Below are 14,327 nucleotides of genomic sequence, written 5' to 3' on the forward strand. Positions count from 1 at the left end.
TGATCCAGCCCTACAGCTCGACTCGTAGCTTGAGGTCTTCAGCACAACACCTGCTGATGGTTCCACACACCTGCTGATGGTTCCACACACCTGTTTTAGCACACGCGGTGACAGGTCTGTTAAAGCTGTGGACCACGTCTATGGAATGACCTGCCTCTACACCTACGGTCCATGGACTCTGTAGAGAGCTTTAAGAAACACCTCCAAACCCTCCTGTTCAAAAAGGCTTTTTAGTCTCCCACCTGACCCAGGGCCACCACAGACTGACTACACTCTATGTATTCATCATAAAGTACTCCATGTGCCCCCCCCCCCTCCCCCAGTCTCTCTATATCTCTATCGCTCTCTCTTTTCTCTTCCTTTACTCTCTCTCTTTAACCCCAACTGGTCCAGGCAGACGTCCATCCTTCAGGAGTCTGGCTCTGCTCCAGGTTTCTGCTGTTAAAGGGAAGTTTTTCCTTCCACTGTCACCAGTCACAAGTGTTTGCTCCTGAAGGATTCCGTTGGGTCTGGAAACTTAATTTGATTCTGATTTGAATTGATTTGATTCTGATTTGAATTGGTAAAGCCCTTTGTGACTCTGTGAAAAGTGCTCTATAAATAAAATTTACTTACTTACTTACTTACTTAAACTGAGCTGCATTCAGTGAGTAGTTGAAAAACACTAATTATGCAGAGCACGGACTATTTCATCAGCGCAGTGGAATAACAAGAATCTCTAAGGTTATGTGACCTGACCTGACCTGACTGAACATAAAAAAGACGATGCATCCTGCAGTGCATGATGGGATGGGCTCCTGAACTGGATGAACTGGTCCAGTTAATACATGGTGAGATATTGCTTTTGTAAATACCATCGACTCTTCTATTATCCTCTTAGGCGTGACCCTCCGACTGTGTGCAGATGAGTCAAAATTGTTTTTTAGACAATCATCTGTACCAACGCCACCTTTTTTACGAGCTTAAACTCCTTTTACGTTGATAATGAACGCCGCCTGGGCCTTCCCGTATGACTGGACAGAAAACAACCAGGTGACGAACGAACGCCCACTGACGTTTGATTGTCTTTATGGGACTAAAAATACTCTTTGATGACCATAAACTCAACTACGACACCGACAATGAGCTTTTGTTGTCACTTTGATGAGAGAGAATGGTTGAAAACCTGATGGAGGTCAGTGTTGGACGCTTTTTTTTTTCCAATATATATTTATTGTTTTGTTTTTTTTGTTTACAGAAAAGAAAGAGACAACAAACAGAACAGAACAGAACAGAACATTCCGGTACAAATCAGAAGGAGGTGGAAAACTCAGTCAGTCAATTTAAAAAACTATGACAGCAACATGAGTTCATATTATTCCTCTATGGAAAAGGGCTGAAATGTCCAGACCAATATATGACATAAAGGGGTTCTAAGTTTTATGGAACACTTCATCTTTGCTGTGTAACAGACTGGTTAAATAGTCCAGGGATATACATTCAAGTACTGTCCGATGCCATTGAGTTTTAGTAGGTGCTTTATCTGTGATCCAATTCAAAAGAACACATTTACTCGCACAAATGTGAGCATCCTAGAGAGTTGTCTTTTATATTTTCCAATGATTGTGACATCTGTCATTCCAAGCAACATGGTCAATGGATTACATTCAGTAGTAACAGAAACAGATAATATTCTATCCAGTTCACATTTTACAACATGCCAAAAATGTTGAATTTTCCTACAGGACCAATAACAATGAGTAAGGGTGTCCACGTCAATTTTACATTTGGGACATAACGGAGAAAGGTCTGAATTAAATTTATGACGTTGAGAGGGAGAAATATGCACACGATGTAAGATTTTAAGTTGCATAGCTTTTACTCGATTACAGACACTTAAGGAATTTGCACTCCTCCATATGTTGTCCCAGCCCTCATCATTCTTTCTCCCATAGCCCTCTTAAATGAGAGGTGCTGGAGTGTTGGATGCTTTGAACGTACATGAAGAGTCAGAGGATCAGACTCAACCATTAACCCTTTAAGCAGGAGTGTCCAAACCATTTCAGTTCAGGTTCCACATTCAGACCAATGTGATCTGAAGTGGGTCAGAACCAGTGAAATAATAACAGAATAATGACAACTACAATCATTACAATCATCATCTACATCACAGGTGTCAAACATGCGACCCGCCAAAGGGTCCAATCCGGCCCCTAGGATGAATTTGTGAAATACAAAATTTTCGCTGAAGATAATAATAATCAAGGACGTTGAAATAGGTCGATTCGATCTAAAGTGGATCAGACTAGTGAAATACTATCATAATAACTTATAAATAATGAAAACTGCAAAATTTCCTCATTGTTTTAGTGTAAAAAAAGTAAAATTAGAGGAAAAAAAAGCTACATTTACAGACTATCCTTTTACAAAAAATGTGAATAACCTGAACAAATGTGAACAACCTGAAATGTCTTAAGAGAAGTAAGTGGAATTTTAACAATATTCTGCCTGTTACTAAATCTGTAAGTTGTGATGAACATGTATAAATGATCAATTTAGGTGTAATATTGCTAACAATGCACTTTTTTTCTTAAGAATTTTCAGCTTGTTCATATTTGGTCATGTTATGTTAAAGTATGGTTCGTAGGTTTAAACATTTTCATAATAGAATTTTACTTTTTTCACTCAAAAACATAGAGAAAACTTTGGTGTTGACATTATTTATAAATTCTTATTCTATTATTTATATTATTTTACTGGTCTGGCCCACTTCAGATCACATTAGGTTGTATATGGCCCCTGAACTGAAATGAGCTTGACACCCCTGATCTACATCATTCATAATCATTTACAATCACGGTAAAAAATAAATAAATAAATAAAATAAAATAAAACGAGGTTTTCATATGTAGAAATTCTGATACCTGCATAACTTTACTTTCCTAACGCTGCTGCTTCATTTTGCATCATTGGCTTTGACCTAAAAATGTAATTACAACGTAATTATACTATGATGATATAATTAAACTTGTGGAGAACAGAACAGTCTCTGCTGCTGTTTGCTCTGGGATTGTTGGATTTTATCAGCCTTTTCACACAGATTTGAGGAATCACATTTTACACTGATGTATTCTGTCAGTTTTAGTCGCGTTCACAGAGGATGGAGAAGAAAAGACACTTCTGTTGAACTGTGGTTGGGTTATGACTTATTAAGGTTTAGGACATGCAAATAAACAATAAATCAATTTGTAGATTCACCAGAGATTTGGAAAAATAAGAACAGAATGAATAAGTCGCCCTATTTTGTGCAACATTTCATTAACAGGTCCTCACACTTTGCAGCTCCTCTTGAATATTTTCATTTTATTTTTATGTAAAATCGCTTGGATTCTGTTTTTAGGACAATGTGTCTTTAATACAGATCTGATTAATGCAGTGTGCAATGTTTGGATGTTTTTATACAAACTGAACATTTAGACCAGGGGTGTAAAACATATGGCCCGTGGCCCAAAACCGGCCCACAGAAGGGTCCAATTCAGGATGAATGCGTGAAATACAAAAATTCCACTGATCATATTAACCCATTTAGACCAAACCAATCTACTGATATAACTGTTTAACAGGGGTGTGTATTGGCAAGAATCTGGCGATTCGATACAAATCCCAATACTAGGATCACAATACCATATATCACAATATATCATGATACTGTTAAAGAGGCAATTTTTTGCTGATTTCTTTTTTAAAAATGATTATTTCCTTGAAGAACTGAATTACAGCAGAAATCTGCACAAATACTAAACACATTTTTATTTCATCACAACAGGATCTAATGCTATATCACAAAATTTTCCTGTTCATGTTTTACAGACATTCCAGTTTCAGATCCTGCTCAAATGTTCATTTTCTATTAGTTCAGAACTAACATCAGAACATTATTTTTGTCTCAACAAAGGAACTAACATCTGCTTCTCATACAGTAAAAAGTGCTTTTAAGATGCTTCAAATGACCATTATTTAATAAAACAGTATTAAATAATAATAAATCAAATATAAACAAAAACCAAAAATGAACCTCTGCCGTATCTGCATTTGAAAAAATACCTAAAAGTATTGATACAGTACTTTTTAATATCGATTACAGTATTGTGAAATGAAATATCGCGATATATTGCACAACTGATATTTTCTAACACCCCTACTGTTTAATACCTGTCGATCCACTAATCCTATCAATACATGTAAATAATTGGTGTAAAATACAGGGTGGGGAAGCAAAATGTACCATATTTTGAGGCAGGGATTGAAAGACAGTGTATGACCAATTAGTTTATTGAAAGTCATTAGAATTTAAATCTTCAAATCCTATTTTACTGCATTTCTAACGGTCTTGTTGTCTACCTCAAATTCAATTGCCATTTTTCTCATGGATTTGGTTGGATCCTTTAGGATTTTGGATTTGAGAGCTTTAATAAAAGCTTTGGTACGTTTTTTGTTGCTTCCTCCACTTCCAGACTTTCTGGTAATAGTTTTGCTCATAGTCATTCTCTTCTTTCCATTATAAACAGTCTTTATGGACACTCCAACTATTTTGGAAATCTCCTTTGGTGTGACGAGTGCATTCAGCAAATCACACACTCTTTGACGTTTGCTTTCCTGATTACTCATATGGGCAAAAGTTTCTGAAAAGGCATGGATAATAGTGTTAGGTATGATTATGACATCAGTATATGTTTGGTTTCAAAACAACTGACGTAGTGCCTGCTGAGAAAAAACAACTAAATGTTCATTGTAAATTTTGCTTCCCCACCCTGTACAGTTATTCATCTTTTCATGGCCACGTTTTATTCACAACAGAACATAAAAAACATATTTTAAACTGAGAAAATAGACCATTTTAAGGAAAAATGAGGATTAAAAAGGAGAACTGATCTGCCGTTGGTGGAGGTCTGCGCTCTCTGAGTGCTTTTCCAGTTATAGTTGGGGTTTTTTTTGGGTTTTTTTTTTTACTTTATTGCCATTATCAGCAAGAGACAGGTAACTAACAGTACAGAAGAAGACTGCCTTGAGAGTAGCTTTCACCTTAAATAAATGTATGTATGAGAGTTCATCATACAGTAAGAGGGGAAAAACATACAGCTTTTCATGTATATGTCTTTGGTATATACCATTCATATAAACATATATTCCTATCAAATATACCCTACATTGTCCACATTTAGACATACATATTACATCACCGTATATATTTATTATTTTAATATATATTCATTATTATTATAGTTATTATTACAGGTTTTAACCTCATCTAATTCCTTCTCTGGTTTTGTTTTTTTGTCAATTTGTACATGTTTTCTCTCCCAATATGTATATAGTTATTGAAATTTTATAAAATATGTGCATGGCAGTGGGTCCAAAATTGGTCTTGATATTATACATGTTATGCTCTCTAATACAAACTGCTGTTCCAACAAAAAAAAAAAAAAAAATTAAAATAAAAAAAAAAAAAATAGTGAAGGATAAAATAAGATTAAATTAAATTAGATGTGGAATGACTGTATCCGTTGAATATGTAAAGGTGTACGTATGAGTCTGACTAAACGTATGTGTCATGGGGATAAAAATGTCACGCTAATTATTAACATTGGTGGAGTTGTGACTGACTGAAGAACACAGACAAAAGGAGAAGGTGTCATTAAAACGTTCCCACACATACCTGAACATGAGGTCATGATGCTTACGGGGGCCTGGACGTCTTGTGTCTTTGTTCTGGATGTGATGTCGCTTCTTCTGCTGCCGTTATAAAAGATGAGTCGGACTCAGACTGGGCACAGATTCATCCACCACAGCGAAGAGCATCATCGAGAAGAGCTCCCCTGTAAGTACAACGGATTATTTCACTACTGTCTGACAGGAAACAAACTCTTTTATTCATTATTACTGCTTCTATAGATTAATAACAACATCTCTTAACTATTTCTAAACAATTACCAGATCTTTCTACTATATATTTGGCTGTAATTTTTTTTTTTATACATTTACATAAACATATACTTAGACATAAGGAAACACAGACACAAAACAAAAAAAAATTATACAACAAACCTACAGACCTATTAAACACAAAAGATGAAAAAAACACACAAAAAAAACACAAAAAAAAACAACAAAATAAACAGCTGATTAAGAGTTAATATAACATATACTAACAACACGCTTGTTGACAGTTGAGAAAAAAGGATTCCATTGTTGATAAAAAAAAATTAATTTGTCCACAAACAGAAAACTTAACCTTTTCCAACTTTAAAAAAAGAAAAGTAAATCATGCAAACCGTTGCACTAAAGCGGATGACAGAGGTTCCTTCCACTTAAACAGAATCAAACGACAGTGGTTTGTTGTAAATGTTTTTATGACATTTGATTTATGCATTTTAAGTAAACAGCTAAATTCACTTTAGTGTAAAATTTAACAGCATTTTGTACCAAACACAGAAAAAAAAAACAAAAGAAAGAGTCATTTAATAACATGATACAGTTGTTTCATCTTTTTTCTCTTCTTTCAGAAAACAGAAAAACACAGACTGTCCATCATGACTCTGAGGGTTTTTGTCGTCCTGCTCTTGTTTGTTGGTAAGAAAAGTTTTATTCCCTTAAACTTTAAAGTGAGTAAAGAAATAAATAAACAAACAAACAATAGAATGACGAGGATCTGAATATGACTCTGATCTGATTTTATTTAAAACAGCATCTGCCAGTGCACAAACTACAGCTCCATCAGCAACTACAGCTCCATCGGCAACCACAGCTCCATCAGCAGGAGCAACCACAGCTCCATCAGCAGGTGCAACCACAGCTCCATCAGCAGGTGCAACTACAGCTCCATCAGCAGGAGCAACAACAGCTCCATCAGCAGGTGCAACCACAGCTCCATCAGCAGGAGCAACTACAGCTCCATCAGCAGGAGCAACAACAGCTCCATCAGCAGGTGCAACCACAGCTCCATCAGCAGGAGCAACTACAGCTCCATCAGCAGGTGCAACTACAGCTCCATCAGCAGGTGCAACCACAGCTCCATCAGCAGGAGCAACTACAGCTCCATCAGCAGGTGCAACTACAGCTCCATCAGCAGGAGCAACCACAGCTCCATCAGCAGGTGCAACTACAGCTCCATCAGCAGGAGCAACTACAGCTCCATCAGCAGGTGCAACTACACCTCCATCAGCAGGAGCAACCACAGCTCCATCAGCAGGTGCAACCACAGCTCCATCAGCAGGAGCAACCACAGCTCCATCAGCAGGTGCAACCACAGCTCCATCAGCAGGTGCAACCACAGCTCCATCAGCAGGAGCAACCACAGCTCCATCAGCAGGTGCAACTACAGCTCCATCAGCAGGAGCAACCACAGCTCCATCAGCAGGTGCAACTACAGCTCCATCAGCAGGAGCAACCACAGCTCCATCAGCAGGTGCAACCACAGCTCCATCAGCAGGTGCAACTACAGCTCCATCAGCAGGAGCAACCACAGCTCCATCAGCAGGTGCAACTACAGCTCCATCAGCAGGAGCAACCACAGCTCCATCAGCAGGTGCAACCACAGCTCCATCAGCAGGTGCAACCACAGCTCCATCAGCAGGAGCAACCACAGCTCCATCAGCAGGAGCAACCACAGCTCCATCAGCAGGTGCAACCACCGCAGCCTCTTCTTGCGCCTCCCTCAGTTTAGTTGCAGTGGTTGCGGTTGCGTTGACACATGTACTTTACACATGTTGCTGAAGTTGCTCATCCTATAAATGAACTGACAATGAATGAAGGACTTTGTGTATTTATGTCATGAGTTGTGGAAGGAGAACATGTTCTGTTTTGTTTGTTTGTACTTGAGCCTCTTGGAGGCGCTGCAGGGCCGTCGGTGACAGGAGGACTCTGACTGCAGACTAATGTACATGTCCTGATGTTTGTCTTTTGTTTTTCAGAGATTTAATATTTTAATTTGTCACTACTTACGTGTTCCCTGAAACCTCTGGAAAGTTAAAATCCTAAAAGATAATATAAAATTGAACATTTTAAGTTGCATTTTGGATTAAAAAAACAACCTGGAATGCTAAAACATTTACATAAAAACACAAAACAGTGATCCTATGAGCTTTATTTAATGGAAAACACTTTTAAGAAAATATATTTAATGTTTGTCTAAACATAACACAATAAATCTACCTTTGGAGGGAAAATATGTTGGTTGGCTTGATTTCTTAAATCTAGAATAAATCCAGAAAATGACAAATTGTACAAAAAATGTCAGATTAAAAAAAAAAAAGTTTCACTTTAAAAGAAAAAAAAATAGGAAAATAAGGTAAAAGGTCTAGTTGTTGTTACACTACTGTGAACTGTTTTATTAAAGTAACATTATTTTTGAAATCAATTCAACTTTATTTATAGAGCACATTTCATGCAGAAGGCAGACTCAATGTGCTTCACAACAGGTATATAACATAAAAACATAAAAAATAAAAATAAAAAAACAAAGTTTTGTTTGGTCCACAGACTGTATAATCTGAATCAGATCTGAATTAAAGACACATCATCAAACACAAACTGGTTCCCAAAAACAAAATCCAAATCCAAGCTTTACATAAAAATAAAGTGTTAATATTCTAGAGCAGCTGCAAACTGAGGAACTGTTGTACAAAGAGGGTGACATTCTTTCTTTTCTTATTTCCCCAAATTTCACTTGAATCTATGAACTGATTTATTGTTTATTTGAGCGTCCTGAAACTGAACCTGAACAAATCACAATCCGCAGTTCGACACAAATGTCTTTTCTTCTACGTCCTCTGAAAATATCAGTGTGAAAAAGACGATAGAATCCAACAATAAATAAATCCTAATAATCACAGCGCAAACAGAAACAGAGACTGACATTTCACACATTCATCCCAGGGGCCGGATCAGATCCTTTGGGGGGCCGGTTTTGGCCCACGGGCCGCATGTTTGACCCCCCTGTTCTAGAGCTTCAGGAGGAAGAATAAGCCAGGGACTGTTCCAGATGTGTGAGAAAAGCATTAAACAGACAGGTAAAGATCAGGTTCTTTCAGTTTAAACACAGAAGAACAGAATGAAGACATTTAAGGAACATGGAGTTTCTGTGTTTAAAGGCCTGAGATGAAAGCAGCACAGCACCGTCAGGGTCAGGGTTAGTTAGAACAGTACAACTCACCACAGCTGAAGGCCCAGGACCTCTGATAGGATCAGCTTTTTCCAAGACTTTCACCTCATGTGACTGCAGACACAGAAGGATTAGATGAGCCGCAAAGTTAATAACATCCAAACATTCAGATTCAGAACCCAAACGTCAAACAAGAACACTTTTATTCATCAGCGGCGACAAAAACAGACGAAAACAGGGAGAGTAAGAGTGAAAATGGGTCAGCAATTTTATGAATTATTCTTTAGAAATATTAAAATTAACCGCAGAGCAGATGGATGTATAGAAGCAAATATGAAGCAGCAGCACCATCTGCTGGTGGAAACATGTCTTTACAGAAGGATAAGGTCTACAGCTGGGGTGGGCAACCTGTGGCTCCATGTGGCTTTGTCAAAAACATATGGAAAGGAATTATGCTGATGTCAAAATGTAGACAACACTCCAAAAAAAAAAAAAATGGTAGTAGAAGTAACAGCAGATGACATTTTCAAAAAGTGAGTCATCTTTGCTGGACTGACAGCAGCCAAGAAAATGATTCCATCTCACTGGTACCCACCTCATTCTCTAACTATCCAATCTTGGATTCTCTCCTTTTTGGCCGTCATACACATGGAGCTTTCAACGGCTCAAATTAAAGGTGCTAATGAAAGCACTCTGCACACCTGGTGTACCACTGCTGACTCTGAAAAACATGCCGTAAGTTCATTTTGGGGTCCTGGTACTGGTCCGTGGATCATCTGGTACTGGGCTGCAAAGAAAAAAAAATTGTGGTTAATATTAAAGTAATTTTTTCCTTTAGTCTTGTGGAGATTTTATTTTGAAAAGCGACGGTTTCAGCCCTCACCTCAACCCCTCTTGACTCTGGTGCCATTTCATGAATCACCAGAAACACAAGCTAAAGAAATGAGCCAAAAACAAAATTCACTGGAGAACTTTTTCGGGAAGAAACAAGGAAATGATGCGTCTGCAGAAGGGTCACAGACTGCCTGCAAATAGAAAGCTGCATTTAGAAGGAAATATCAGGATTCCTGCCTCAGCTACAGGTTCATCCAACAGGTGACAAACAAGCGCCTCCAAACTGCTCCAACACATCCATCCATGTTTGAGACAACTTCAAACCTCTGTGCATTCTGGATTCAAGTCAAAGCAGAATATGGAGATATCACCACAAAAGCCCTGAAAGTCCTTCTTCCGTTTTCCAGCCTCATACCTTTGTGTCTGGGTTTTCTGCGATGACAGCCACCAAGACAAGAAAACAGAGCAGACTGGATCTACAGAACACAACTGGTCTGTGTGTCCCCATCAGCCCCAGATGGGACCATCTAGTTGCAGGGAAACCAGTCCAGGGTTCCACGGGTTCTGCATTAGGGTGAGTTGATATTCTACTGTAGAATCAGTGGAATTGTAAGTCTAAGTGTTTCAGATCACATGCTCTGAACTGACAGAGGTTTTTGTTATGGGAACCCCCCCACCTCTGCCCGGTCGGCGGAAAATTTTCATGGATGAAACCGGTCTGTAGTACAAAAAAGGTTGGGGACCACTGGCCTACAGGATCCAAGCCCAGTTTCTTCCCAGAGCGGTCACCACACGAAACTGCACAAAGTAAGAACTGTGGTGTTTCTTCCAATCACTTCTCTCAGTGTATCCTCATACAATCACTTCCAATAATGGGCAGTAACGCCGTATAAAGTCGTGCAATAGTCCTCTGCAGTTCGTGCAAAATTGTGTTCTTGCAATAACAATGCAATATTTTTTCAACATTTATTAAATGCACTAGTTTTTATAGACATATATCCATACATACTGTTAATATTGTATCTATTCCTATTTTATGTCTATTATTTTATTCTACTTTTACTTCTATTCCAACGTGACATCATGATTCGTGTAAATATACATACCACTTTTATATATATTATGTTTATATATATTTATATTTATATATCTTTTATTCTGTTTACTTCTTCGTTCCATTGTTGGTTGTTTGTGGGATCTCTATTGTGATGGGTCAGTGTGTTTTTTTCTTGTACTGCTGCTGTAGTGACAAAACAATTTCCCGCAAAGGATCAATAAAGTATCTATCTATCTATCGTGCTGAATGTGGAACCTGAAAGAAAATGAGTTTGAGAGCCCTGCTGTAACGTCTAAAGCAGAGGTGTCAAACATGCGGCCCATGGGATGAACTTGTAAAATGCAAAAAATGACACTTAACCCATAAAGACCCAGTGCTACGTTTGTGGCACAATTATGCCCAAAGGAATTTTCTCTATATTTAACCTTTCTTATGTGATTTATTGACACTTATTGTAATATTATCCTCTTTATTTCATGTTTTTCCAGTGAAAATCATGTATTTTCCTTTATTTAATTAACTGATCATGATGGTGTTTATAAAACCTCAGATTAAAATTCAGGGTTATTATTAGAAATAGAGAAAACTGAAGAAAAAGGGACTTTCTCGGTCAAATCTGTCATTAACTGAACATAAACCCAGTGTGTCCATCCACTGTCAGTGATCCAACTCCATGGGTTTGACCGGTCAATCAGTGTTGTAGAAGATGACGGTGTTTCCATGGTAACTACGGAGCCACTGAACGTCCAAATGACATCCTACAAATGACACCTATCTATCTATCTATCTATCTATCTATCTATCTATCACTTTTAATTGCCGTTATCAGTTCGCATTATAAGCTTTCCGAGTGTATGTTCACGTCACATCAAATACCATCCCATGAGATTTGGAACAGAATCACTGTGTGTGTGTGTTGTGTTGAGATTATTGGACTACACCACATACAGTACCATCAAAACTGTTCAACGCCTGATTTTTTATCTTCATGTGTGGGGTCTGGAACAGATAAAAAATCTCTCCAGGTTTAAAAAATCCTTTTGTGTGTACCCCGCTTTAGATTCTCATTTCTTCTGGTTTTGTTGGCAGTTCCAGTCTGTTCTTCACCGGTGCATCATCTTGTGTAAACTTGTTTTCTTTGCTGCTCTTTGTTTTGGCTCCAGACCTTGACCTGGATTTACTCCAGCAATTGTTTTTTTTGTACCGGTTGTCACTCAGGTATGTGACAAATGAACGTGTTACCGTTGAGTTTAACAACAGGTCTGGTCACGTTCCTGCTCCATTACCTGTACATACTTAACTGTCTACACTAAAACCACTGCAGCTCATTATCCATTATGTTTTTGACAGACCAGTTATTTCATGTGTAATTGAACATTTGTTTGAACAATTAGTCAAACACTGAATTATTATTATTCTGTTCCCATTATGTCAATATGTAGATGGATGTAGATGTTTTCACTGACTGAATTGGATTCTGCTTTGAGATGCTTTTACGGAACACTGTCGTTATACTTTTAGTACCTTTTAAATTATTGATGGCGTTTTATATGTGTGTTCTTAGTTTAGTGATTTATGTTTGGTTTTAAATCTGACTTTTATTGTGTTTTATGTATCTTTTTAGTGTGAATGTATGGCTGTGATTTCTATTTTGTGTAACCTGCTGCTGCTGTCTTGGCCAGAACACTCTTGAAAAAGAGCTTTTTTATCTGGTTAAATAAAGGTTAAATAAATAAAAAATAAATGAATAAAATGAAGAGGCAAAATAATGAACAGCCACTCTGTAGAAGTTGCTTTGTTGGATTACATTTGTGTCAATAGAACCAAACAAAAAAAACAGGAGAAAGGATGAACTTCACTGAGGGTGTAACAGTTAAACGACTGGTATTTTGAGCTTTTAACAACATATTTTGTGGCTTCAAATGATAATAATTCACCAGTTTGTACTAGGGCTGTGCATTGGCAAGAATCTGGCGATACAATACAAATCACAATACTAGGATCACAATACGAAATATCACGATATATCATGATACTGTTAAAAAGGCCATTTTTTTGTTTGTTTTTTTCTTTAAATGATTATTTCCTTGAAGAATTGAATTACACCAGAAATCTGCACAAATACTAAACACATTTTTATTTGATCACAACAGGATCTAATGTTATATCACAAAATGTTCCTGCGTTAAAACTTAAATTCTGTTTCATAGACATTACAGTTTAAGATCCTGTTCAAATGTTCAGATTCTATTAGTTCAGAACTAACATCATTATTTTTGTGCAGTCCCAAGAAAGGAACTACCATCTGCCTCTCAGACAGAAGAAAGTGCTTTTAGGATGCTTCAAATAACCATTATTTAATAAAACAGTGTTGAACAGTGTTGCTGGTGAATTATTTATAAATAAGATATAAATAATAAAGAAAACTAAAAAACAAAAATGAACCTTTGCCATATCTGCATTTTAATAAATACCTAAAAATATTGATACAGTACTTTTTAATATCGATACAGTATTGTGAAATGAAATATCATGATATATTGCAGAACCGATATTTTCTGACACCCCTAGTTGGTACAGCTGTATGTAAACACGAACATCAGCAAAACATCTATTTTCAACAGATCATTAGGGAATTTTTTTAACTGGGGGAAAAAAAGGCAAAATCCTGAATATTCTGTGCACAATCAGTCGCTTTAAGTAGTAATTGATAATAGGAGAAGAACATTTTCTGTTTTGTTTCATGTTTAATTGGATCTGTGTCTGAATATTTGGATAAATGTTCTACTATAAAAGAGAAAATTTGGAGTAATTATTATCACGTTGCCATCGTGCCAATAAATAGCAAGAGTGAGGGAGCGGCTGCCAATTTGGCCGCTCGACCAGAAGCTTTTAGTGGATTAAGACCAGAATGAAACTGGCTCTGCGTCTGTACGTTGGCCTGCACCTCCTCCTCCTCCTCCTCCTGCGCTACCTCCTCCTCCTCCTCCCACACCATCTGACTCCTTTTAACCTGTTGATTTAACTCCGCTTGTCGGTTCACTGATAGCTGCACACAGGCTGCATTTTCCTCTCTGAAAGCGCTTTCTTTATTCCTGGAAAGCTGATTTTTACTTCCCTTCCAGCCGAGTCTTTTCATGTTTGCTCTTTTTCCACCGTCACATTGATATAGTTGAGTCTTTTCAGCCCTGTGATAGGAGTCTTTATCTTCACCTGCACGGTATTTTCTCCTCTGAGCTCTTGTTTGAGTGTAAAAATCTCCTTTCTCCTTCCGTTTGCTCTGCCCGTCAGACGCCG

The 14,327-nt window shown here is 37.5% G+C and overlaps 1 protein-coding gene across 1 annotated transcript; it reads left to right on the forward strand.

Annotated features, from left to right (window-relative positions):
• Positions 1-5,825: 5,825 nt before the first annotated feature.
• Positions 5,826-7,752, forward strand: LOC115428193 (mucin-1-like). The gene is made up of 3 exons (XM_030147036.1): positions 5,826-5,857; positions 6,543-6,609; positions 6,725-7,752. Exons 2-3 carry the CDS (start codon positions 6,570-6,572, stop codon positions 7,750-7,752), a joined length of 1,068 nt encoding a protein of 355 aa, XP_030002896.1. The 5' UTR covers positions 5,826-5,857; positions 6,543-6,569.
• The last annotated feature ends 6,575 nt before the right edge of the window (positions 7,753-14,327 follow it).

Source organism: Sphaeramia orbicularis, chromosome 11 (assembly GCF_902148855.1).
Source record: "Sphaeramia orbicularis chromosome 11, fSphaOr1.1, whole genome shotgun sequence".
Lineage (NCBI taxonomy): Eukaryota > Metazoa > Chordata > Actinopteri > Kurtiformes > Apogonidae > Sphaeramia > Sphaeramia orbicularis.

Coding starts and splice junctions, on each gene's coding strand:
- LOC115428193 (XM_030147036.1), top strand. CDS start 6,570: ATGACTCTGAGGGTTTTTGTCGTCCTGCTCTTGTTTGTTG. Junction 6,610..6,724: donor CGTCCTGCTCTTGTTTGTTG/GTAAGAAAAGTT, acceptor TATTTAAAACAG/CATCTGCCAGTGCACAAACT.